The following is a 25845-nucleotide window of genomic DNA, read 5'->3' on the forward strand; positions in this document are numbered from 1 at the left end:
TTGACATTCTTTTTTATTAAAAAATAAAAATACAACGTTGGTACAGTATGATAGATTGGATTACATTGCAATTGTGTACAGATCATGTTTCCTTGTGAGTTGCATTGCAGGCCAGCAAATCAACATGCAATACCGTAGTCTAAGCAAGTGGGTCATCTGTGTGCAGGTAACATAAAGAAAAAACAGCAGGTACATTGTGCATTGCAAACATATAAGTCAATATATCCCCATAAAAAAACAATGAAGAACAAGGAAACCTGGAACAATGAGTGCATTTTTTCAGGGCATTGAGAATAGTACAACACAAGTGTCACTAAGCCCAGGGGAAGCAGCAGGAGGGGGAAGGGGAGCGGGGAAGGAAGCAGGGCAGAATATGAGAGTAGGAGGGGAGAAAGTGGCCCGGTATGCACTAATGGTTAAGAGGTAAGTGTTGGGACGCCGTTTTGGAGAAATTCTGTGACGGGATTCTGACCGCAAATACTCCATCTCAGAGGCATGTGGAGTCCCTTTAGCCTCCTCCCTGTGCAGTAATGTGTTCTCCGCTTGTGTCAACGGCAGTGTAGAAAGGACCCATGCAGAAGCGATGGGCGATTCATTGCTTTCCATTTCCATGTGATCACTCGTTTCACCAGGAGGAGGGCCAGGTCGGCAACTTGCATTACTGCCCTGCGCTTTTTGTTGAATCCGTAAAGTCCTAAGAGACAGACCTCCCAGGAGCAGGTGAGTGTAGATTCAGTACAGTGGGTTAAATGTGTTATGACAGCATGCCAATATTCGGCCAGGGAAGGGCATGGCCACAGCATGTGAACTATATCTGCATCTAATGTCATACAGCGGGACTAGGAAGCATCTATATTGTTAAAATATTAGTTAACCTTACTAGGGGTCAAGTAAGCATGGTGTAGGATATAATGTTGGATCATTTTGAAACGTGCATTGCCAGAGACAAAGGAGAAATATGACAGCATATTCTGCCAGTCACTGTCTGTGCAGGTACTTGTCCAAGGTCCGTGCCCCAGTGACCAAGCATATAGTAAGGGGTGATGCAATATGTAACCGATCCACCAGGTCGGGTGTCTGGTGTCTGCCTGTGCCCATTACATGCACGTTTTGCATGGATAACTGCTCCGGAGGTTCCTGCTGCATTTCACCCAATGACTGAGTCGGAATGCCGATGATGGAGGCATGTAACAAGAACTGGCCTGTAGTGAACTCAGTGCTAGCCGTCAACTCGTCTATAGGCAGGAGAGAGCTATTGCTGTACAGGTCGTCTACGCTGTGTAAAACCGCCCGTGCAGTGGTGTCGTATACTACCCTCAGGGAACTATTTGGCTGTGCGGCATCCACGGAAGGGTACTGCAAAGGCATATGGCGTGATTGACTGAGTAAGTAACAATGCCCCACTATAGCATCTGTGTGCAACATTAAGAAGTGGAATGGTTGGTGGGGGAGCCTTGGCAAGCAGGTGGAATAATTGAAATACATGCTCCAGGTTCCAAGAGAGGAGTGATGCGGCTGGGTTAACATGGTTGGTGCCCGCAAACCAGCATGATATCCATTGGAGCTGGGAAGCCAGGTAATAGTGTTTAAAATTGGGAAAATTAAGTCCACCACTGTCTATTGGAAGGCAAATTAAGCAACGCTTTCCTGCGGCGTATTATGCCAAATGAGTTTGCTTATCATGTGTTCCAAGGAGCAGAAAAAGGGCTGGCGTATGAAATGAGGGAGGCTGGCGAACTAATGAAGCAGCAGCGGCAGGACCTCCATTTTGGTTAGTGCTACATTGCCTGCCACTGATAGTGGTAGGGACTGCCAGAAGGACATCTGTGCACGTATCATAGAGACCGTGTGAACTAGATTTCCCTCCAGTAGGTCTTCCTGTTTGTGACATTTCGTTACTTGGGGATCCGTATATATCATAGTCTGCCACTCAAGTTCAGTGCAGCTCACATTCGGAGTATGTGTTTTAAAGGGGAAGAGGCACGACATGGGGTTTGCTGGATAAAGTCCAGAGACGGCTGCAAAGTCAGTGGGAGGATTTGCTATAGTGATGGGAATTGCCCTAACATCTATGAGGTAGAGGAGCATGTCATCTGTGTAAAGCGAGACTGAATGTGGATCATCTCCCAGTAGAATCTCCCAGTGTTGACCCTGGGTGCGCAGGTGGTGTGCCAGGGGCTCAAGTGCCAGAGAGAATAGAAGAGAGGGTAATGTGCAACCCTGGAAAGTCCCTCATTGTTTAGGAAGAGGGCTTGATATGTGCCACCAATTTGTACCCTAGCTGTGGGGTTGGTGTAAAATTGTTTGACCAGTCGGAGGAAGCGGGTGCCAAGGTCATATCTACGTAGCACTTCAAATAAAAAGGGCCACTCAAGGGAATCAAATGCCTTGTATAGGTCCAAGACCAAGAACCCTAGATGGGGATATCGCTGTGTGTGGTAGGTGAATACTCAGAAAAAGCAAAGAAGGTTCAATGAGGTGTTCCTAGTGTGTACAAAGCCATTCAGATCAGAATGCACTAACTGCAGCACTAGCAGGGCCAGGCGGTCCGCCAATATTTTAGGAAGGATCTTGCACTGTTGAATACAAATTATAAGTGGTCTCTAAGACCCCAAGTCTAGTGTGTTTCTGCCTGGCTTGGGCATCACTCGCAGCGGCAGCCCTCCAACCCATGATAAATGCAGCATCATATAGCTCCTTAAGATGGGGCATCAATAGTGGGGCATACATCTCATAGTGATCAGCTGGCAGACCATCTAGCCCGGCGTTTTGCTAGTGGCCAATGCATGTGAAAAAGAGCTATTTTTCCGTTGAGTTCCTCTTGAGATTCCAGTGATATCTGTGGGAGCGTGATATCAGATAAAAATGCGGTCACTGAACCTCCTGGAGCCATTGATGACAACATGTATAGTGGCGTGTGAAGGCAGTGTATAGGTCTCTCTGAGTGTGGCGCTGTTGGCCAGAGTCAGAGCGAAGAGCAAGGATGGGTCAATTTCATGCTGTATCTGCCAGGCTAGTAGGGTGCCCAGGCATCTGCCTGCATGCGATTAGAACGACTCCGCAGTCTTAATTATGCAGCGCACACTAAGAGTGCAAGATGCTCGCGCAGAGATTGAAGCAACTGTTTACAGGCAGGGGCAGCAGAGCGAGCTAGTTTCTCTAGGCTCAACAATTTACCCTGCAGATGGGTGATTTCAGTGATGAGTGGTGACACATATTGAGGGCATTGCCCATACAGTGTCCCCATATGGTTAGTTTGAAGGTGTCCCGCTCTACCAGGGGGTATGAAGCTGAGCCGCATTGGTATAAAAGTCAGTTATGGCTTTGGAGATGGAAGCGCGAACTGGGGGGGTCCTCTAGCATGGAGACCTGTAACTGCCAGGTGGAGATGGGGGTGGGAGGTGGTCCCAGCTAAATTGTAATTGGACTGGGTTGTGATCCGAGTAAGTACGGCAGAGCTGGTCTGTGTCCACGCTATATAGGATTATATATCGGGTGCAACCAAATCTGTCCACTCTCGTGTGCAACAGCCATGCCAGGATAATGACAGTATATTTTAGTGTGGGAGTTACGGTGATGCCAGACATCGCAGAGATCCCAGTGACATAGCCAAGTAGTGAGTGAGCGCATTATACTTAGCTACTGTGCGAGGTAGTGGTGAAAAAGAGTAGTCAAGTCCCACGTCCAATATGCTGTTAAAATCCCCAGCTATCACTCGGGGGATATCGCACCATCTGGCCAGAAGTATGGTGAAGGAGTGGAGAAAGGAGTTTGGTCAAGCCGGGTCTGGTGGATTAGTGGACTAATGCGCTCACTGTAGAGTCCTGTGTTCGACCTCATGGTCACAGGCTGAGTGGATCTACCGGGATTTGAACCTTTTATCCTTCAAAGGTTGATAATATAAGTACCATTGAGTTGGGTGACTATAAACATCTGTTATTCAGCGCCAAGATACCCTTAGGTGAAACTGCGCTTAACATACCATAACTTGTATTTCTAATGTCTACATGGGGTGAATATATCGCCCAGAGGTGTAGTCGCTTACTGTTCAAGTGTTCTTCCACAAATAAGTATCATCCCTCCAGGTCAATAACGGTCTGGATGGCAGTGAAGGAAACCCCCACCCAGACCTAAATCAGTACCCCCCTGGCATAGGAAGAGTAGTTGGTGGAGAACACCTGACCCTGCCATCTCTTCTATAGTCTAGTAGCTTCTAATGATGTGATATGGGATTATTGGATGTAGGCTATGTGTGCCTGCCTGTGGTGGAGATAGGAATATATTGCATATCGTCGAGAGGGAGCATGGATTCCTCTGACATTCCAGGTGACACTGTTAGTGGCAGCCATGAGGAAGTGGGTGGCAAAGGGGGTGGCCTAGCTTCTCTTAGAGTGGACTCGCGTGTTGTGTAGGGTGTATGCTGAAAGAGTGCATGTCTACATAGCAAAATTAGAAAAACAATCAGTTTGAGCAGGTGCCTGTTGCACTAAGTAAAGAAAACACGGATGTATGATGTTACAACGCATACTTTTACAACGCATGCACTTACAACGCAATTTTTACAACGCAACATCCACTAAAACGCATTCCATTACATCGCATACTACCTTTACAACGCATACCATTACAACGCATAATATTACATTGCATTTAAGGTAAGTGTTGGATAGTATAGGGGTAAAAATTACTATTCTCACTCCAGGGGGTGCAACAGTAGGGTAAATGTTGGATAGTATAGGGGTAAAAATTACTATTCTAACTCCAGGGGGTGCAACAGTAGGGTAAGTGTTGGATAGTATAGGGGTAAAAATTACTATTCTAACTCCAGGGGGTGCAACAGTAGGGTAAGTGTTGGATAGTATAGGGGTAAAAATTACTATTCTAACTACGGATGGTGCAACAGTAGGGTAAGTGTTGGATAGTGTAGGGGTAAACATTACTATTCTAACTCCAGGGGGTGCAACAGTAGGGTAAGTGTTGGGTAGTATAGGGGTAAAAATTACTATTCTAACTCCAGGGGGTGCAACAGTAGGGTAAGTGTTGGATAGTGTAGGGGTTTTACCCCTATACTATCCAATACTTACCTTAAATGCAATGTAATATTATGCGTTGTAATGGTATGCGTTGTAAAGGTAGTATGCGATGTAATGGAATGCGTTGTAAAGGTAGTTTTTAAAAATGCGTTGTAGTGTCATGCGATGTAATGGAATGCGTTGTAGTGGATGTTGCGTTCTAAAAATTGCGTTGTAAGTGTAGTGCGTTGTAAAAGTTGCGTTGTAAAGGTTGTTCCCCAGAAAACACTGGTGTGGAGGAGCCGGTCTAGAGGTGGGCAAGAGGGGCAGGGAAAGACATTTTCGCAACTTGCCATGGTGAGCGGCGGATAACATATCGGTCCAGGTAACCACCCAGGTCCCCATGATGGTGTGGAGACCGAGCCTAGGGATCAGGATACCCATGCAGACCCTGGGATCTGTCTAAGGTGAGGGAGAGAAGAGGATTCAGACAGGTGAGTTATCATTCCTCCCCACCCAAAGATAGGAGACAGTATATAAGAATCAGTTAGGGGACCAGCATAACAAATCAGGAAAAAGCATAGGCATATTGGCACAGAACTGTTCAACGGATATCACTTGAAGTGCGAGGAGTCACCGTTGGAGTCTCATCAGTGTCATGAGGATGTGTCTGATGTAAGAGAGTCACTGTCCCCTGAGGAACAAGAATTTTTATCGTCTGCGCTATAGCATGGTGTGAGAACTTTGATGTCGGCAGCCACATGTGTGCCCTGCGGCGTTCCTGAAAGAGTTCTTCCAAGTAGGGGGATCCATGCGGTCAGTAGGTCACTATGTCTAGCTGTCAAATGCATTTCCTCTGCTTTGATCTCTACGAGGGTTGCTGTTTATGTGTATCTGAGTAGGGGCCTGCACCCACCAATCCATGTTACTCCATCCACGACCAAACATCTGCCGGATCGGTGAAGAAATGGGTCTTCCAAGCAAGTCTGCACATCTTGTTAGATGGCAAGAGTTGTGTGTACTGGATGTGCTGCTCCCGCAACCTGGGTTTCACCTCCAGGAATGTATGACGCTGACACTGAACAGCCAGCATAGTGTCTGGGAATACCATTATCCGGGTATTGTCATCTTCAGGTTGTTGTGCCTGCGTGCTTCTTTTAGTATGGTGTCTTGCTCCCGATAGTTCATTAAGCATGCAACCAGTGGGTGAGGCGGGCACCTGATGGGGGTCGCCATGTAGGGACCCGGTGGGCATGCTCCACAGAGAAGAAAGGATACAAAGGATCTGCGTGGACAAAGCTGTGAATCATCAACTCCTCTTCAGTTCCCCTCGATATTTTCAGAGAGGCCCACCACTAGGCATGTGGTACCATTTGGACCACCATTCAGTGTCCTCTGCCTAGTCCTCTAAAAAGTAGACCCTGTCTTGTAAGGTAGTGATGTGAGTCTGTAGGTCTGATGTTTGCGGCTGGAGGAGTGTTACTGATTGTTCGACTGAGCGTACATTAGCTGATAGTTTCCAATGATCGTTCCATAGGAGAGAAAGGTCTGCGCTGACAGCATCTATTTTCAACTCCATAGAGGTACATGAGCGCTTGATTACTAACAAACTCGATGTGGTTCTGGCAGCAAAGGACTCTGAGTCAGTTGGACAGAGATGGGATCCAGAAAAATGCTGAGTCCATAGGGGTTGTTGACGGTCCAATGCATGTAGCCGCTGCACCAGTTCTAAAGCTCATCATCGTGATAGGGTCCAGAGTCCGTCATCCTGAATTGAAGGATGGGCGCAGTGGTCACCGGCCAGCTTATGAGAGTCAGGGTGGGTCTCAACTACTCACAGCATGAGCAGCCCTGTGCAGGAGTCCAGTGGAGGCAGAGGAAGATGTCCCAAACCGACATGTATTTGGCAAGGAGTTGGTGGGAGGAATGACGTAGTGCATGCCGGAGAGTTCCAAATCAAATGAGTCTGTTTGATGTGCCTCTATGATGGAATGAAGTGGCATGGGGAGGCCACGAAGAGGCAGGGCAGCACTGACGTGACATTGAGTAGTGCAAGGTGGCAGGCAGCATGAATCACAGATAAGGCCTGTCCCCCAAGGAGTAGTGATAGTTTCAGGTCCCTAGAAGGATAAGGTGGTGACCCCTCAAGTTGCAGATGGTTTGTGCCAGTGGGTGACTTGGGGTAGAGATGTCTGGTGTGTCTCCAGTGGATAGTGGGTGATCTTGTTATCTTGAACGTAGTTGACCGCCTGATTGGAGTTATCGGGCAAGTATGGGTTAGAGGCATGTTGGGCTTCAGGATGTATATTCTTATCCCACAGGAGCAGTAATGGCAGCAGTACTTAAGGAATGGGGGGGGGTGGAACTCCACACACCTCTAAAGAGACAGATATGGAAAGTAATGGGGCTTTAGAAAGCGGAGGCTCCAGGGAAGTTACCAAGTGGGACAGATAGTCTGAAATGGCAGGGAGAACTGAAATGTTTGTCTCTCCGCTGAGGGCCCAAAGAGGGAGACAGAGAGAGTGCCCAACGTCATGGCTGCCCCAGGCCCTCACCCAATGGCCAGCAGTGGGACTGTCAGGGCATGTCCCCTTAGGGTCAGGAAATGAATCAAGGGTGGGAAGGGCACCCAGAGCATCTCATTAGAAACACACTCTACGCCCTACCTCGACCTATGGGCGGCTTCTCTATTCTCGCCTCCCGCAATTCGATCCACGCTGCTGCCCCGGCAGTGGAGGGATTGCAGGGGCACTTGCGCACAGGTCAGAGGGATGAAGCAACGTTGGGAGTCTCGGGCCGCTATGAGGTGGCCCTGGAACTAACGAGGGGCCCGCACATGCCAGGGAGTATCTGTGCCGGCCCAGTGAAATTGTGTGGCAGGAGAGTGGAGTGGTGGGTGGGGGCCCGTGCAGGTAGCAGGCGGCCACGTTGATATGGAGTGTGGACGGTAAGGGTTGTGCAGCCTCCACTCACCGCCATCTGGTCACCACCACCATCAAGATCTGAATCCTTGGAGGGAAGGCAGTGGTGGTAGGTGCGATCCAGAGGCCTCACATCCGTCGCCGCAGCTATAAAGTCAGCGATCTGCCCACTTGACATTTGACGGTCGCTACATTAGACTCATGCGGGCCTGTCACAGCTCCTCTAGTTCAGGCAGTGAGTCTGGGGGCCAATGGTCTCCCTCCATGGCAGGAGGATTGCGGTATCGGTTGGAGCAGCGTGGAGCACTCAGCTCGCATCCGCCATGTTAGCCCCCTAGCCATACAGGCTACCTCATAGGCAGAATAACACTTGTTTATATCACCTACCACACACCTGAGCACCATATTTTATGTATGTAAATTTGCTTGTCCCCTTCAGACACCATGGGTCTGCTGCTGCCATGGTTGCTGGACTCCGAGTGCTGGACCTAAAAGCAAGTGAAGCAAAGACTACTCTCATGGGCCAGTCTCTTCTTTCAGGGCTAGTTCTTTCTCCATCTTGAGCTTGGCCATCTGTAGCTGAAATTCCCACTCTGCCTTCTTTTCCGCCAACTCTGCTGGGTACAGACCATACAAACACACAGTACTTCCCTCTCTCGTAGGGAGTTCCAGCTCAATGGAGTGGCCCTACTCCTGCACAGACAGACACAGACACAGACACATACACACACACACCCTCCCTCCCCAAGAAATGGCAAGAGCATCAGAATCGGGTCTAAAAAACGGACAGACTGAGCACATCCCTAGGGCACTACAAACTGAATTTCATCAGCAAAACAAGAGCACATCTTTTCTTCAGCCACTCTCATAACAATCCTTCCAAGTAGAGTTACAAGTTGTGTCAAAATCAGCTCCAGGGTCAGTGGCATTGTAAGCAGCAATTAGTGTCTGGGGGTAAGTGCTTTTGGAAAGTGTAGGCTTTCTCAGAAACAGCACCAAGAAAAACCTATTTGGAGACATGGAGTCAAGCGGCATTGATTTTATGTATGTAAATTTGCTTGTCCCCTTCAGACACCATGGGTCTGCTGCTGCCATGGTTGCTGGACTCCGAGTGCTGGACCTAAAAGCAAGTGAAGCAAAGACTACTCTCATGGGCCAGTCTCTTCTTTCAGGGCTAGTTCTTTCTCCATCTTGAGCTTGGCCATCTGTAGCTGAAATTCCCACTCTGCCTTCTTTTCCGCCAACTCTGCTGGGTACAGACCATACAAACACACAGTACTTCCCTCTCTCGTAGGGAGTTCCAGCTCAATGGAGTGGCCCTACTCCTGCACAGACAGACACAGACACAGACACATACACACACACACCCTCCCTCCCCAAGAAATGGCAAGAGCATCAGAATCGGGTCTAAAAAACGGACAGACTGAGCACATCCCTAGGGCACTACAAACTGAATTTCATCAGCAAAACAAGAGCACATCTTTTCTTCAGCCACTCTCATAACAATCCTTCCAAGTAGAGTTACAAGTTGTGTCAAAATCAGCTCCAGGGTCAGTGGCATTGTAAGCAGCAATTAGTGTCTGGGGGTAAGTGCTTTTGGAAAGTGTAGGCTTTCTCAGAAACAGCACCAAGAAAAACCTATTTGGAGACATGGAGTCAAGCGGCATTGGGGTTGGAGCCTCTTAAATCATTAAACTTTCAGGAATATGCCCACCATGGCGAAGGGGCACAGAGGTTTACAGGGTTGTCCTAAATATGTGTAGCTTGGCCATTTCAAAGAGCTCTTCCTGTGCTGGATTGACCAATGGAATCAAACTCCATGTTCAGTTTCTCCAAGGTTGGAATCTCCCAGAAGGTGGTCTCTTGAGTTGGAGCAAAGGCATTGATTCTCTGAATGGTCCCAGTAATTTGACCATTTCCTCAAGAAAAAACACATAGGAAGGCAAAGTCGTCTTCTATATTTTATGGGAAGATCTCTTTCGAGATTGTTCCTCGTCAGGGGGCTTACCTGAAGTGGAGAAGGACTGCTTTGGTGTGTGCGTGCAGACCTTGGCCAATATTAACTTGGCCTCCCACTTTCTGAAGGCCTTTGGGTGCATTAGAGAGGCGTAGAAGTTGTGATCTAATTCAATAGACCGTATTGTTCTAATGAGGTTGTCTTTCAGCATTTGCCTTTGGCTATAAACTTTGGAGCCAACTCTGGCAGATGTCTTCTCTAAATGCTCCATAGTTGCCATCAGAGATGAGACCTTTAGCTCAATGAGGTATGGGAAAACAGGAACCAACGCTAAAACTTTAGTCAGTGCTTTTATATGTTCAGATGCCATCATCTCTTGAGCGAGTGCAGCTGGGCTAGAGATGCATGTTGCCACTTGGAGAAGCTGGGGTAAAGTTTCAAGCTCAAGTCTGGCACATGGCTATTCTTCTCTGCAGAATCCTCACCTTATGGATATTCTCCATGAGAAATAAAACTTCTGAAAAGTGAGATGCTTAGACGAGGAGAGAATAAGGAAAATAAATCAAATATTCAATTTGAGATTGCCTTGAATCATAGAAGTGAATCAAGCGATCTCATTTTGCCTTTGGATTTCGTTTGTATAAATTGTACACATACATATATTTATGATGGTATTAAATGTAAAAAATCTAAAAATTCTGGTTTACAACATCAGTAAAAACGATTTGTCTTACCTCTAACTAATGCACAACAGTGTCTTAAAATTGCAAATCTACTTACGTCTAGCAACTGATAGCAGACATGTTTGATGAACAGGTTCTTCAAGGGCCTTGTGCTTTATAGTCAGATAGAGTTCTGCTCCGTGATGTTTGTCTGCATCAGGAACTATAATAATCCTGCATGAAAGGCTATAGGTCCCATCGCAGCGAGACTTGAGGTTCGCATGGCCAGTAATGGAACCAACATGTTCAGCCATTTCCAGGTTATTCCGAAGAGGCACTGTGGCGTCCATATCATTTCCATCAGTATGTCTTTGACTTGGCCAACAATAAAACACTGAAGAAATGTTTTCGGGTTGCGAAAGCGAGAATGTGACGGTGATTTCTTTTGGCCTGAAGCCAGTAATTAGACAAGACAAAGTAGCTTTTTTCATGTGCAATAAAACTGCATCCCCTGTGATTTCTGATACCTTTGGTGCAACTGAAAGAAAGAGAAATGAAAGTCAATTGATGTCATTAGAAAAAGAACATCTGCGACAATAGATCAAGCTCACTTGCAAATTACTGCATAAACACAAGCTGGCAGATGTATCAACACTTTCCACCGGTGCACCAAAAATCCTGCAAACCAGCACAAAATGTTGATTAATTATTTACATTGCACTGCAAAACTTGATGTGCACTATGTGCTGCTTTGTGTTACTTTAAGTCAAGAGTGTGTCCCGTGGCTGATAGATGGACATTCCCATGCAACCAGCCATGCTTTTCACGCAAAGCCTTATGTACTAACATTTGTAGGCCAAAACATTACTACTGCCTTAAGGAGGCTAAAGTAGAAGAAAGTTGTTGTTTTTTTCTCCAAAATTCCCCACTTTGTGTATGCGAAGGGTTTTACTGTGCACTTTGAATGTGTGATGTAAAGTTTCTCTGATTATAGTGTTTTTGAACTGGAACCTTTCAGAAAAAAGTTATGCTAGACCTCATGCACACATTTTTGCATTACGGCGCAAAGGTGTGTGGTTGGCAAAAGGAGGCATGATAATGCACAAACGCTTGGAAAGTGAGGAGCACCATACTTTAGTAGATATGTTGCTGTTCTGTTCACTCTCTCACATGGGATGGAGTGCAGCAATTTGGTTGCTGCTCTGCATTGAATGACAAATTATGAAATATAAATCAAAACACACAAAAGAGGCCTCAGGAGATTTAACGACCAACAGGGGGTGACTCCCCTCTGATCAAATATAGCAACACATTGAAGCACCCCTGGGTCTAAAGTGAAATGGGAGGGAGTGCCGGGGAATCCCTTTTAAAGGATGGTATCCCTCACCCACTTGTAGGTGGCATGCTTCATCATTGGGTACCTCCTATCACTGCCAACCTAGTCGCAGTGTGGGCTACAACCCCCTCTCTGAGAGGGAGGAGCTCAGGGATGTTTTTATAGTATGGTAAAGAGTTATACTAAAACCTTCAGATGAGCTGGGCGTGGTGAGAGTGTGAAAGGAGAGTGAAAGTGAGATAAAACTAACTACCTGGTATGTCGGGAAAAGCATTGATGAGACATCCAGGGGTCAGGATTAAAAAGGTGTAGACTATGGCAGGAGGATATCCACTTGCAAAAAGTCATGGTTTAATACTAGTTGACATGTTTCAGCCGTAGTGCCCTCCGTAGAGGTGACATGGCTTTCTTCAGGACCATATGAACGTGCAATAATGAAGTGAGTTGCCACGCATAGCAAATTTAGTTGGAGGTTAGCAAAAGGATGCAGCCAGCTGATAGGTTTATGAACCAATCAAGAGTTCTGCTGGTCAGCGTTGTCCCCGAATAGTCTGGTGAGCTAATGGCACCTTACTCTCGGCGCACGCACTCGAGGTGGCATCCAAACCCTTAACGAAGGACTCCTCATTGCTGGTTCATTCGACCAGGAAAGGGAGAGAGCTCTGACTAATTAGTAAATATACCATACACTTTCTCATCAGTATTCTGGAGCATAATAGTGCTTTTCCAATAGAATATAATGTCTGTTAATAGCAATTACATATGACGATGGAGCTAGTTTGAAAATGCTACTATTAGAGTGCAGAGTCCATGGCTTACGAAGGAAAACCCTGAAATGGATTGTGATATTTATACCTTTGTTGGGAAGCAGGGGGGATGAGATGAAATTGAACATTTGTACTTTAGTAGTTAAAGTGCGAATGAGCGTTAGAATATAATTTGTTTTAATTAACTAAATAACTAAAAGGTGAGGAAGCTGCGATTAGAATACTCCCTTAGGCGTCAGACTGGATCTGGAAAATCTTAAGCAGTACCCCCGAGGACCAACAGGTGATGCTGGCGGCTGCGCATCAACATCGTTCTGCACAGGATGTGATGTTTGCGGGCATATATAGATGCCATCCATACTTATTGACATTAGTTCCTTTCTTTCCGCGCCTAAAGAAGCAGATCAGGAACTACCCCTCCTCTCATTTAGAGAATTTGGCAAACTTCCTAAACTTTGTGCAAAGGAATATGTCAACTCCCAAATCTGCACTATTACAGTATTCAAACCCTGTGGTGAATATTACAAACAAATGTCTGTGACTGACCCACATGTGATTTGCCTGTAGTACCTTGGGTTGGACCACGACTCCAAGGCCTGCATTGATGAATGGCCTTGGGTTGCATCAAGGCACAGAGTCCGAAAAGCGAAGCTCTTAATAGTGAAGCACTGCAAGACACCACACTGAAATTCGTCGAGGTCCAAAGATGGGTCTAGGCCCTGCTCGCTCAACAGATTGTGTTGGCAATCTTGCACTTCTTGGATTTGAACAAGAATTACGAATTCCAAGCGGAGCTCATCTTTGTCCTGCTACTCTCAATCTCATGAGAAGCCATGAGGGCAAAACTGACTTCAGGACTGTGACCTAGGGGCACACTCTAATGCAGAGTTTATTCCAAGCCTCATTTCATGGCAACCAGAATTTCCAGGCCCATCGGCGATGCAGCAGCAAATTGAGAACTACTACAAAACCATGCTGCAGCTTTTTTACATGTTACTGGCCCCTTGGTCTGGATCCCTGAACGGAGCCAGAGAGCACTGCCGGAGCCAACTTCGGAACTGGTCCTCTCTCCGATGCCAAAACCCACACCGGAACATGAACAGACCCTATCAACTCTGGATGACGACGGCCAACCCATTGCTGAATGACAATGAGACAGCGCCTCCTTAACCTTGACCAAGGCAGAGAACTTCATTGTCTGAGCCACTATGCCTTTACCACCCTTCTGTTTTGGATACCTTGCCATCACCTTCCGGAAGGACTCTTGTTCTTCATGAATTATTTGGCTCAGACTCTTATAACAGGGGCTATGATGCTGGGGATGATATTGCACAGCCTTACTAGAAGGAAAACTGGTACGAGGACCTCTAGGATGCCAATGGTCAGTCCAGTGTAAACGGTGGTATCATAGTTTCCCCTCGAGGCCCTGCCACTGAGGATAGCTCCTTCTTTGCAATGGTTGTGTGAAGAGAGTTAGAGGTTCTCTACCTATGCCATAACTTCCTGAGTAGGATGCTGAATGTTTTGACTGTGGTACTTCAACCTGGCCAAACAGATTTTGAGCTTCTTCTTCCATGTATTGAGGCTCCAACAGACATGCTATAGGATAACCGGGCCAAACCTTGCTTGATGCCCAGATTGCCAGCCACCATTGCCCTTCTCCAGGTGATCTGAATATCTTACACAGCACCCTATGGCTGAGAGCCTTGTGGCCAAGGCTTTAGTCAGCAGTGTAAATTTGAGAATGTTTCCCCATTACTTCCCCTGACAGGACCTTTTTGCAAGTGGATATCCTCCTCAATTTTCACCCACAAGTCTGCCCCTTCGGTCTGTAAAAGGCAACTGGAATTCAGAGTCCCACAGAGCATGAGAGTTGTGGCCTACCGTAGACAAGGTACTTCCAGTTGTACCAGAATTGGTCCGTGCTATCCTTTTGCAGGCTATGCAGGACCGCTGCAATGAGATGAGGTTTGTCATTCACTGACTCCCTAGGCAGGGCTTTTGGCACCAGTATGGCCTTTCGGAAGTACAACTAAATGCAATTGACAGGCTTTTCGGGAGACGGCCAGGCTAGCCTAATGGACATGGTTCTGCACACTTGTACTGACCAACATGATAGGGAGTCACTCTCTTCAGAGGGAAGGAGATTCATCATTTTCCGGTATTCCTCCACCTCACTCCTCTAAAGAGGAGGAGATACTTCACCAGTTTGATATAGAAGCGGACAGCATTTTTGGGATCCATCATACCAGGGAACGCTGGGTAAACAATCAGCTCTTTACTGGGTTCACTGGAGAAATGAAAGAAAAAGCTGTGCAGAAAATGATCATCTTGCGCCGGGTCATACTATGCATTAAGATTCGCTATGCACGGACCAAAAAGCAGCCCCCTGAAGACTTGTGAGCTCATTGTACCAGGGCTTCTACCACTAGATTGTCCTGAACCAGCACATTGTTTACCATTTGTCGGGCTGCAACCTGGTCGTCACCACATATGTTCACAAGGCACTATTGCTTAGACAATAAGGTCCACCAGAAAGGGAACTAGCAAACTTGGTCATTCTGGACTTTTTAGTTAGATTCAGATCACAGACCCACCTAGGAAGTATTGCTTGGATATCTATTCAAAATGTTCTTCTGATAGTGACATCTATCCCTCGATTCCTCACACTGACCCTCCCATCACCCTGTTCCATGAACTGGTCTTGTCACATGAATTGATCTCAATTTAGGAATCTGCATACTGGTCACGAACAATTGAATTGAGACTTCTGCGTCTGCAGACTCAGAGCCAAGAAAGCAACTGATATCCGCATGAATGGGCGATGTCGCCATAGGCCCATGCATGTCAGATCTGGCACAAAACAACTTTTATGCTGAGCTGCCAGCATTACCGGTCAGCACACAGGGGGACTGATGAAGATTTTCTGGATCTAGTATGATGCTTGAGGGAGTATTCAAAAGGTGAGGAATCTGAGGTTATATAGGGTCTATACCTTAGGACTTGCTCTTTCTGGTAATTAACTAGCATGAATTTGGGTCAACCCAGGCAACATATATAGATATTCTTTAGGGTCATATGTTTTACATAGGTGCAGTGACACATCTGTAATTAAAATTGAAACATCATTCAATAGAAAATCCTATTCTGCATCGTTCATAACTTTGTAGCAATTTCTGCTAAAAGTTGCTGACACTGGTCAAAAGGAGAAGTACAATGAGGATGCTGTATTCCTATGACCAAATATACCTTAAAAATGTAATCAAAATCAAAAGGAGCAGCAGAGCAAAACTAATGATTTTTTATTTTACTTTAAACTCTTCATCGGAGACTTTCATCACTAGCATTTCTAAAACAGTCTAAATAAGCACTGGCATAGCCAATTGGTCTGGCCTACGCATGCTAGTGTTATGGTCAAAATAAAAGATATTAAATAGGAAAGAAAAGTAAATTTGCTGTCACTTAAACATGTTTTAATGGTTATGTTTTTTAATTAACAAGCTTTTTCAGATATACAGTACTTTTTAGTGAAGTACTATTTGTGAAACAGAAGAAGAAGTTTGCTATGAAGTATTAAAGTGACAATGTAACATTGATGTTTAACGAAATACTCAAATCACAGGTGACTACAGATATTTAATTTTCCTTAATATATATCGATTTGTAATATTACTATTAAACATATTTTGTATTAAATATGAAGAATACGATAAATGAACTACTTTTAGGCAGATGTGAACAATGTGTACAGCCCTTGTACAGCTTATTAAGCCACTATGTAAAGCGCTCTCACCCATGTGGTATGCTGTAGAGAGTAGAATCAAAAAGTAAATGACATTTAAAACAGACCAATTGCTGAAAGCCTGCTGACAAAACGCCCATCTATTACTAATGATTTTTGTTTTTTTAAAGCAATGGGTTGGTAAGACAAGTCAAGCTGCCTCAAAGACCATACCTGAAACGTTTGCAGGCACGTAGTGCTGAGCTCTATTTGGGGCCTTTTTTCAGTTTTCCGAATTTTCATCCAGTTTTTTAAAAGTTATTAAGCAAAAATTAAGTGTACAGGCAATATAAATATAACGAAGGGGTATGCACACTGACGACACTTTCAAGAAAAGTGGGAATGGGCAATAAAATAAAGTAGCAGCACAGTGGAGATATGATACTGCGGAGGCCCTAGCTTTGCAATTAGCAGAGGTGGGCGAAGTTCTTTTGAAGACCGGTCTCAAAGGCAGCTGAGAGGACTTTGCTGTTCGGTTTTGCTGACTTGCTGCAGCAGTCCTGGCCTCACAAAATGAAATAAAGATAAAGGCGATCTGGGACAGCTGACAGCTACACCAGTGCTCTGTGTCTTGGACGTCAATTAGGGTTCGCCTAGGGTCACAACAACGACCCATAAGCAACTCGTTTCAACACTTGCCACCTTGCTTCCGATCTATCAGCCAGTGTGACAGTGAGCAGTGCTTGACTGATTGCCTGCTCGGGCTTGTGGCGCCTCAGCAGTGTCAGCATCACAACATTATCTCATCATTGCAGCCAGGGCTTTAAGTGGGATGAAAAAACTGGGGGTCTCATAGGGGCGTGGCCGCTGAAATTTAGGGCGTGGCTTAAAACACTTCAGCAACAAATTTGTGCTTAGCATGGTGTGCTGCCCAACTGGTATTTTGCTGCTTCTGTCCATTCATCCAGATATATAATACAACAAACATTACACCTACAACAAGCCAGGACTATTGGCTTTGTCAATGTTTGTAAGTCGCATAAGATATATAAGCAACAACTATCATATTGAAAATGCAACTCGCTCATGTGGGTGTGGTTGTGGCGACCTTCGAGCTGAGAAAACAGGTTCGAGCCTGACGTCCTGTGATCCAAAAAAGTAATATCCCGTAATGTAATTGGTGCTCATGTGAAGCGCTCCAAGTTTGCGCTATATAAAACTGAAAAACTAGTCTCTTTTAGGTTACATCAAAGTGACGGGTTGTACTATTGCATAGGTAAGGTTTTGTATTTTTCACCCTGAAGGTAAAAATGGAGAGTTCGATAGGAACCCGTCTCGGCACCTGCTTTTAGAAAAGAGCCGGTTCTGAATACTGGCAGGACACGGCAAACTTAAAGTCCTGATTGCAGCTGAGCTGGCGGACTGGCTGCAGTGCCAGTCAGGTGGTAGTGGTAGCATTGGTGATCAAGAATGTAACCCCTGTCAATGTCCCTGAGTGAATGAACACTAAACACGCAGCATGGCTGGGCCTGATTGGCCAGTTAAACTAAGTACACATTCTGCAGCTAGTAGCACATATGTGTGGGTGCAAACGCGCTGCGCCCACCACCTGCTGCATTATACCGTAACTTAGGTGGTGTGATAAGTGTACCTAGTGTGCATGGGTCCCAGGGCCGACAATCTTGTAGCTCGAAACCACTACCAATGATGGCCCTGGCAGAAATTATTGGTCAGTGTTGGACTTGGCCCTTCTGGCAGGTTCACCCCTGAAACTTTTTTTTGCTTTTACTGGTGACTTGTGTTAGTGATTTTTGGTTTCTGCGCACTTTCCCTGTGTCCCAGAGTAAAGTGCGTGCGCATTCTGAGTGCATGTGGTGAGATGGAGGTCAGTCTTTTTGAGAAAGCTGTCCTGAACAAAGTACAGAAGGCAATTAAATTTGTCCCTACCCCTCCATTTAATATCACTAGGGAAGAAAACATTGCCCTGAAATCCCTCAGAACCAATAAGGACCTTATTGTCAAACCCTGCGATAAGGGAGGCGGCATTGTAATTTTTGACAGCAGAAACTATCAAGACAAAATGTTGGATCTCCTAGGATCTCAGAGACATTACCGTAGAATTATGTCCAACCCAGAACCTAGGGTGAAACGCAGGATCTTACACAAAGTTGAACTAGCAGTTGAGAGAGGCGAAATATGTACCCAAGAGGCACTTTTTCTCACCCCCACACATACCCGCATTCCCATCATTTATGGTATCCCCAAGACACATAAAGATCAGACTAATCCCCCACTGAGACCCATAGTTTCTACTATTGGCTCGGCCACCGAACCATTATCAAAATACATCGATAAATTTCTACAACCCATGGTGGAATCTTTGGACTCATATGTCAAGGACACAGGACATTTCATCTCAAAGCTAGAAGGTCTTCAGTATAACCCCCAACAAGAAATTTTGGTCACACTGGATGTAGAATCCCTATACTCGAACATCCCCCAGGCCAAGGCCTGTAGAGTTGTGACCAACATGATTGAGGCAGACCCCACCTTACACAACGGCAGGTTCCTTATCCGGTGTCTGAACATTGTGCTAGAAGAAAACTTCTTCGAATACAATGGAGAATTCTACCAACAGGTGAAGGGAGTCAGCATGGGGGCGGCCTGTGCCCCAAGCGTCGCCTGCCTGTACATGGGACATTTTGAGCAACACAATATTTACAATGCAGTTGCCCCTTTCTTTGAGAATGTGCGTCTATGGTCCCGGTACATCGACGACATTTTCTTTATCTGGACCGGTGACCAAAGGTCCCTTGATGAGTACATTGAATGGATTAATGTGGCCGATGTTAATCTCAGATTCACGGCACATACCAGCACCTCCAAACTAGAATTTCTCGACGTTTGGGTTGAACATCGGCAATCCAAACTGAGTTTCTCTTTATATACGAAACCTACTGCCAGGAACACACTCCTCCATTTCGACAGTTTCCACCCAAGAAGCCAAAAGTACGGAATACCTTTCAGTCAGTTTCTACGCTTGCGCAGAAATTGTACTTCCATCAACGACTACCTTTCTCATGCGGAAGTCATGAAAGACAAATTTATCCAAAGAGGATACCCCCGCAGAATGGTGAAGAACGCCCTCAAGAGAGCGCGGTATTTCAATCGCGACTCCATGTTTCAACCTAGAACACAAAACCAACCAGACAAGCTAGTCTGTGTCACCAAACATTCTGCGATGAACAATAAAATCAGGCAAATTGTCAACTCGCAATGGCATTTACTCAACCTGAACTCGGAAACTACCAATATCCCCAAACCTCTTTTTGCTTTTCGCAGAAACAAAAACTTGCGAAACTGGATTGTCAAAGCTAAACCACCTGAACCTAAGGGCTGCACACAAAAATCTATCGAGGGCTCGATACCCATTAAAGGGAATCATAAATGCGGTACCTGCCATGCATGTCCCCATGCCTTAGTTGGCGACCACATCTGTATAAACGAATATACGGTCAACATGAAGGACATGACCAACTGTAGGACCTCCAACTGCATCTATGCCATTCAATGCCCATGCCCTCTCACCTATGTAGGCGAAACTGCCAGAGAAATAAGGATACGCATTGGTGAGCACAAATCGAACATCAGACGATCCAAACCTGGAGCCCCCCTAGTAGACCATTGGGTTCACAATGGCCATTCTGAAGCCGACTTACGCTGGACTATTCTGGAAAAGATCCGCACACAAAGAGGAACAGACAGCAACAACGTACGCAAGAAACGGGAAGTTTTTTGGATATTTGTTCTTAAATCTAAGGACAAGGGCCTTAACGAATCCCTACCTTGGGAAAATGCAATTGTTTAGGCTATTTTCTTCTGCTTGTCCGTTCCGCTGTGTTTCACATGGTCCATTATGACTAACCTCATCACAACGTCATGTGAAGTGTATCCCCATTCTTTTATTCTTTTATTCTTATTACGTTGTTATTTCTTTATTTTCCGACCTTTGTAGTCACTGATGTCCTTCATTTTTATTCCCATCATCCATTTGTCCCTTTATTCTAGATCTGTCTAAATTCTGTCCACTCGATGCCACCTATCCCTGCAAGCACATTTCGTGCGCGTGCATTACATACATAATTATTCCTATTTTTGTGGCAGCATTTGACCGCCCCTGGTCACCTGGCTCCCTTTCATTTTGTTACGTTTCAAACTGAAGCTATTTCATTCTCGCTTGGCTATGTTAGCCCTTGGAAAAATTCGCTTTTCGTCCTACCGCTGATCCTGGACACACCCCCCCTCTTTTCTTTTTCTTTATTGGCAAAGACGCGAGTCACTGTTTTTTTGCTCCGCGTCTAATCCGTGACGCGCAAGCCTCTCGGCCTATTTAAACGGTCCTCGTACATCACGTGTGCTACCGGGCCGAATTCGTTTCACCTGAGGACTCGCGCTTCACTTGGAGCATCGCGCTGACTCGTACCGTATCAGGTATTTTGCTAAGACGCCCCTGCTCCATCTGCCTTCTTTGTTCATCGCTTTATCTCACGAACTTAAATTCCCCTTCCCGTATCCTTACCCGGTTATGTCTTTGTATTTTTTTAGTCTGGATTAAACTCTGCCTCAAGCGATCATTCTGAAGATTTTGGACAGAAGTTCCTAACCTATTCATTCAAGCTTTGTTATTAAAGGTAATGTTCTTCCCCTTCCCTAGCCGTTTGTTTTTCGCTAAACCCACCGGAATTTAGTCTTGTTATTCAGTCGGTTATTCTTCTGTTTCTATCGCCTTTCCCTGCAGAATCGGCCATTCAATCACTCCGCACCTGGAGCACACCTAGTAAGAGATCTGCAACCAACCTTAAGAGCGGGTGTTTCCCCGTCAGGTGCGTTTGTCCTCTGACCACTTGAGTATTCATACTTTCCCAGTCTACCCTGTGTTTTCTCTTTGTATCGTTTTATCTTTTTACGTTGATGCATTGATATCTCCATGCTTCTTACAAGACCATAAGGTTCGCAACTAGTTTGTACGCTTACCCTTTTCCATTTCATTTTTTATGTACCTGCCCTCATTAGCATTTAACCCTGTATTCCCCACATTACTTTTAGAAACTTCTGCAAAGCCTAGCGGTTCGTCACCTTTGACGTGATGTTATATTGCATTATTCCCCTTCCCCCCAAATGAGCTCTAACTCTCTCCGTTATGTGCAGTAGAGTTTTATATCTCAGCCCAAATTACCATTCTTGAATACTCGTATGCTTGTATGATCTATGCTATCATTTTGGACGGTATTTCGGCCATGATCTACTCATTTTTATACTTTGCTTTTCCTAGTAGAACTATTTCAAACTATTGGCTTGAGTGATGGCATCTAACCTGTGTTACTCGCTTCTCATGACTCCACAGGTGAGCGCCAACCATCCCTCTCCCTCCTCCCTGGTTTTTTCCGTTCCTCCGTTCCTTTCCTTTTTCCCCTCTTCCCCTCTCCCCTTCCCCCTCCTTTTCCTTGCCCCACCTCCCTTCCTCCCTTCCCGTCCCTTCATCTTTCTTCACCTGGGGGGATAATACTCAATAATACATATTAAAAAAGAACTCTCTACACTTGTATATATTCTATTATGACCCTCCTGATACTTAATTTCAATTTTATTTTTATTTTTATTTTATCTTTGCCTTTCCTCTCCTATTTTTGGTAATCTCCTGGAATCCAGAGCATATCCGCTCTTTAACCGAACTTTATTACGAATGCTTTTCTTCCTTAAATCTATTGCTGCCCACTCTTATAACTCTTGATGCGAGTATTATATTCTTTTGATTTGGATTAATGATGTTTTCTAGATTTACCATTTTAATGTATTATAATTCCTGTTTTTGATAGGTCCCTCTGACACATGGTCTCTGCTCGCCCTGAGGAAGGTGGCACCCACATTTCGGTGCATTCACCGAAACGCGCGTCGGCGCATACATGAGGCCCACCTAAACCTTGTTTTCTTGTCTTAAATTGTGGACACATGTTAGCCAATACTATGTTGAACATTTATTGAATCATGTCCTCATTTTGAAAAAATCCCTTTCTTTGTAAGATATTTATGTGATTGTGTGACTGTAGTATTTATGCTGTAGAATGAATCTGGTTGAGTGTGTTTGTTAGTGTGTGTTTGAATGTGTCTGGGACCCCGAAAAGCAAGCTCTCTGTCATTTGATAAATTTCTTATGTACTGAATTTATTTCTTCGCAACTTAATTTAATTTGATAATAAAACTATTAAAATCTATTTTTGTTCACTGTTCTGAATCGTACTGCCCTAGTACAATTGTGGGCACCCTAATGAAGACGATACATTGTACGTGTTGAAATTAATAGGTAGAGATATTTGTGTTTGAATTTATCATGTGGTGAGATAGGCCTGCCCTCCCATAGGAATGCATGGGGAATGTATGTGTCCCTGGTAGTTCCTGATGCGTGGGGTGTGCAGGCTCGAGTTTGGTATGTGCGGACTCGTGTGATTGAATGCTGCGCGATGATGTGTGCGGCATGCATGTACCTAGTGTGGAAGTGCCACTTCTAGAAGTGGGCACTTCTGTGTGCAGTATGAAATGTGTACCTTGTCTGGCGATTGGCTGGTTGAGGTCATGTGACGGGCTAGGGAATCCCCCGAGTCAGGATGAGTCACCCAGTGGTGAATGGGGAGATCAGCAGCTAGATGGGTGGGAGGAGTACACCTGGGTCCTGAATAGGGCTGGGTTTTCCCTACACAATGCTGGCTCCGCCCCCTGTGGTACGACTGATGACCCTAGCCCTGCCAGTGAATAGGGAGAGGGGCTGAGCAAAACAAAGGGCTCAGGAACCAGTTGTAACTGGTTCGCCCCTTCCCTGCACCTTGAGACAAAGGGTTTTACAGTATAAGAAGGGGCTGTGTCCCCTTACAATTTGTTCTCTTGCTGATCCTAACTTGAGGGGGGCCTGCTGCTGCTGGGCGCCAGGAGAGACCGCCACTGGGGACTGCCTCCCTGCTGGAGGGCCCTGTGAGCTGGCCCCTGGGCCCAGTCTTTGCCCCCCCTGCATCTGAAAGACTTTTCCTGGACTTTTGCCTGCAGCGCCTGGGAGCGCCTTATTTCTCATTCTGAAGGAGCACTTGATTTTGGTGCTGAGGAGCGCTGTGTTTCTGGCCAAGAGGACTGCTGGACTTGCCTTCTCCCCTAAAGCGCCTGGAAGCGCTTGTATTTTACATATAGCGCTAGGAGCGCTTTAGTTGGTGCCCCAGCGCTTCTAGAGCGCTCCGTGTCGCCTCTGCAGCGGCGCCGAACTGCTCCTCCTGAAAGAGAGAATCCCCGGCGTAGGGATTCCCCCTCTGGTTGCCGAGATTGAAGCGGGTGCCCACCCCGCATTGCTGTGCTCGCGGGTGCCCACCCCGCTAATTTGTTTATTTTACGGCGGGTGCCCACCCCGCCATATATCCACTATCAAGAGGGAGCCTACCCCTCGTTGCCGCCGTAGTAAAAGTCGCCGCCGCGGGCCCGGGGAAGCCAGGAAGTCAGGCAACGCGTGTTGTGACGTGGGCGGGACTTAGAAGCAGGAAGCGACGAGAGCCTACCCCGCGCTCCTGCACTGGCCGGAAGAGAAGCGGAGCCGGAGGTTCGGCGGGAGCCCACCCCGCCTACCGGTGAGGAAGAGAGCCCCACGCCAAGACCAGGAGCGCCGCCAGAGTCCCGGTGAGTGGGGACAGCATTGTGGTGCTCGGAGCGAGTGCGCTCCAGTGGGGACAGCATTGTGGTGCTCGGAGCGAGTGCGCTCCAGTGGGGACAGCATTGTGGTGCTCGGAGCGAGTGCGCTCCAACATACGGGGGCATATTGTTTCAGAGCCCTGTGAGGCTCCAGCACAGAGCCCCGTGAGGCTCCACCACAGAGGGGCATTCTTCCCTGGTGGCAATCAGAGCGGCCCCGGAAGGCAGCGGGCCGCTCCACCGTAAGGGGGCATGAGTATCTAGAGCGCTAGACGCTCCAACGTCGGGGGCATTATTTCCATGTTTGAGTGGCCCCAGATGGCAGCGGGCCACTCCCACCTTGCCCCACATTAGTTTACAGAGCCACAGAGGCTCTAGGGGGCTTTTGTTGTTGTTTAGGGCCCCTGAGGCTCCAACGGAGGGGCACAGTGTCGAAAGAGCCTAGAAGGCTCCAAAAAGGCGCACTGTTTGTATTAGAGAGCCCCGAGAGGCCCCACGTGACTGCGATACTGGCTTTTAGAAGGCACAGTGGTGCCCCAGCATTTCTCCAGCTGCCCAGCACTTAGTGGGCAGCTGCAACGTTTAGGTTGTGGCCTTTACGCTTTTTGGCTTGCGCAGCTGGCGCAGCCTTGCTGGACATAGGGCGTCCTAGCCCTGACAAGGCCAGTTGGCCTAGGGACTGTCACAGGTGGTGGCTTATGTGAGTTTTTGCACTATTGTTCCTAACCTGCACCTCTGAATGTGTTTTTATGCGTCATGTGCCTTGTTTTACACCGCTGAATGTATTTTATGCATCATGTGTTTTCCTTCCCTACACCTCTGAATGTGTTGCGATGCATCATGTGTAATGTGTTTAGACCCCTACAGGTATTGTGATACTTAGGTGGTTGTTTGTTTTCTCCTAGTACAGGTGGTGCTAGTGAGGTCCTAGTTCCCTGCGTGATATTTTCCTAAGGTGGTTAGGGTTGCGTAGGTGGTACTTACCTGATACCAGTAGTTACTGGTTGTGTGCTATATATGTTATTTTGCGCTACAGTAATTTTATTCCTATGTTCTAAGTGCTAATTTCTACAAAGTGCTAATTCCTGACAGTGGTCCATGTGGCCCTGTCCCCTGTACATATAATCCCTTGTAAATTCTGCCCGTGCCTGTGGGCACATTGTAAAGTGTGTGTTTTTATCTAATGTGTTTGGTATAATACAAAGGCTATTTTTATATAATACCTTGTGGGGAGTTTCCTTTGTGGTGGGCCTTGGGTGTTGTTGCTGGGTGCGCGCGCAAACGCTTTACACATCGCCTCCGGGATAAGCCTGACTGCTCGTGCCAAGCTACCAAGGGGGTGAGCAGGGGTTATCTTTGGCGTGTAACTTCCTTGCCCTGACTAGAGTGGTGGTTTCTGCCTGGCTTTGGCGCAAGCCCTAGCCAACCAGAAATCCCATTTCTAACATTGGTGATCAGCGGTGGGATTTCGACTTGCGTTTGCGCTGTACCGCAGCAGCAACTGGCTGCACCACAAAACTCTGCACTTAGATAGTCACATGGTATAGGGATTATTGTGCAAAATTGTTCTTAAGTGTCATTTCTGTGGAAATGTGTTTCTGGATTCACCAGTAAGGGTGGGATCCAGTGGTGGCAGCATAATAGTGTCCAGTACATTTGTTCCCCGCCCTGCGCCCAGAGTTTGGTACCTGTGTCACTTGTGGTCAGGTTGAGGAATCAGGGGTGGTAGAAACTGCCTTACCAGTCC

The 25845-nt window shown here is 46.4% G+C and overlaps 1 protein-coding gene across 1 annotated transcript in view; it reads right to left on the bottom strand.

Moving 5' to 3' along the window:
* LOC146857530 (uncharacterized) overlaps positions 1-25845 on the bottom strand; it is a 700718-nt gene that overhangs the window by 224144 nt on the left and 450729 nt on the right. The window contains exon 5 of the mRNA XM_085648074.1: positions 10671-11090. Coding sequence (XP_085504200.1) covers positions 10671-11090 — 420 coding nt within the window. The remainder of the gene's footprint in view (positions 1-10670; positions 11091-25845) is intronic.

This window comes from Triturus cristatus, chromosome 3_2, assembly GCF_964204655.1.
Source record: "Triturus cristatus chromosome 3_2, aTriCri1.1, whole genome shotgun sequence".
Taxonomy (NCBI): Eukaryota; Metazoa; Chordata; class Amphibia; order Caudata; family Salamandridae; genus Triturus; species Triturus cristatus.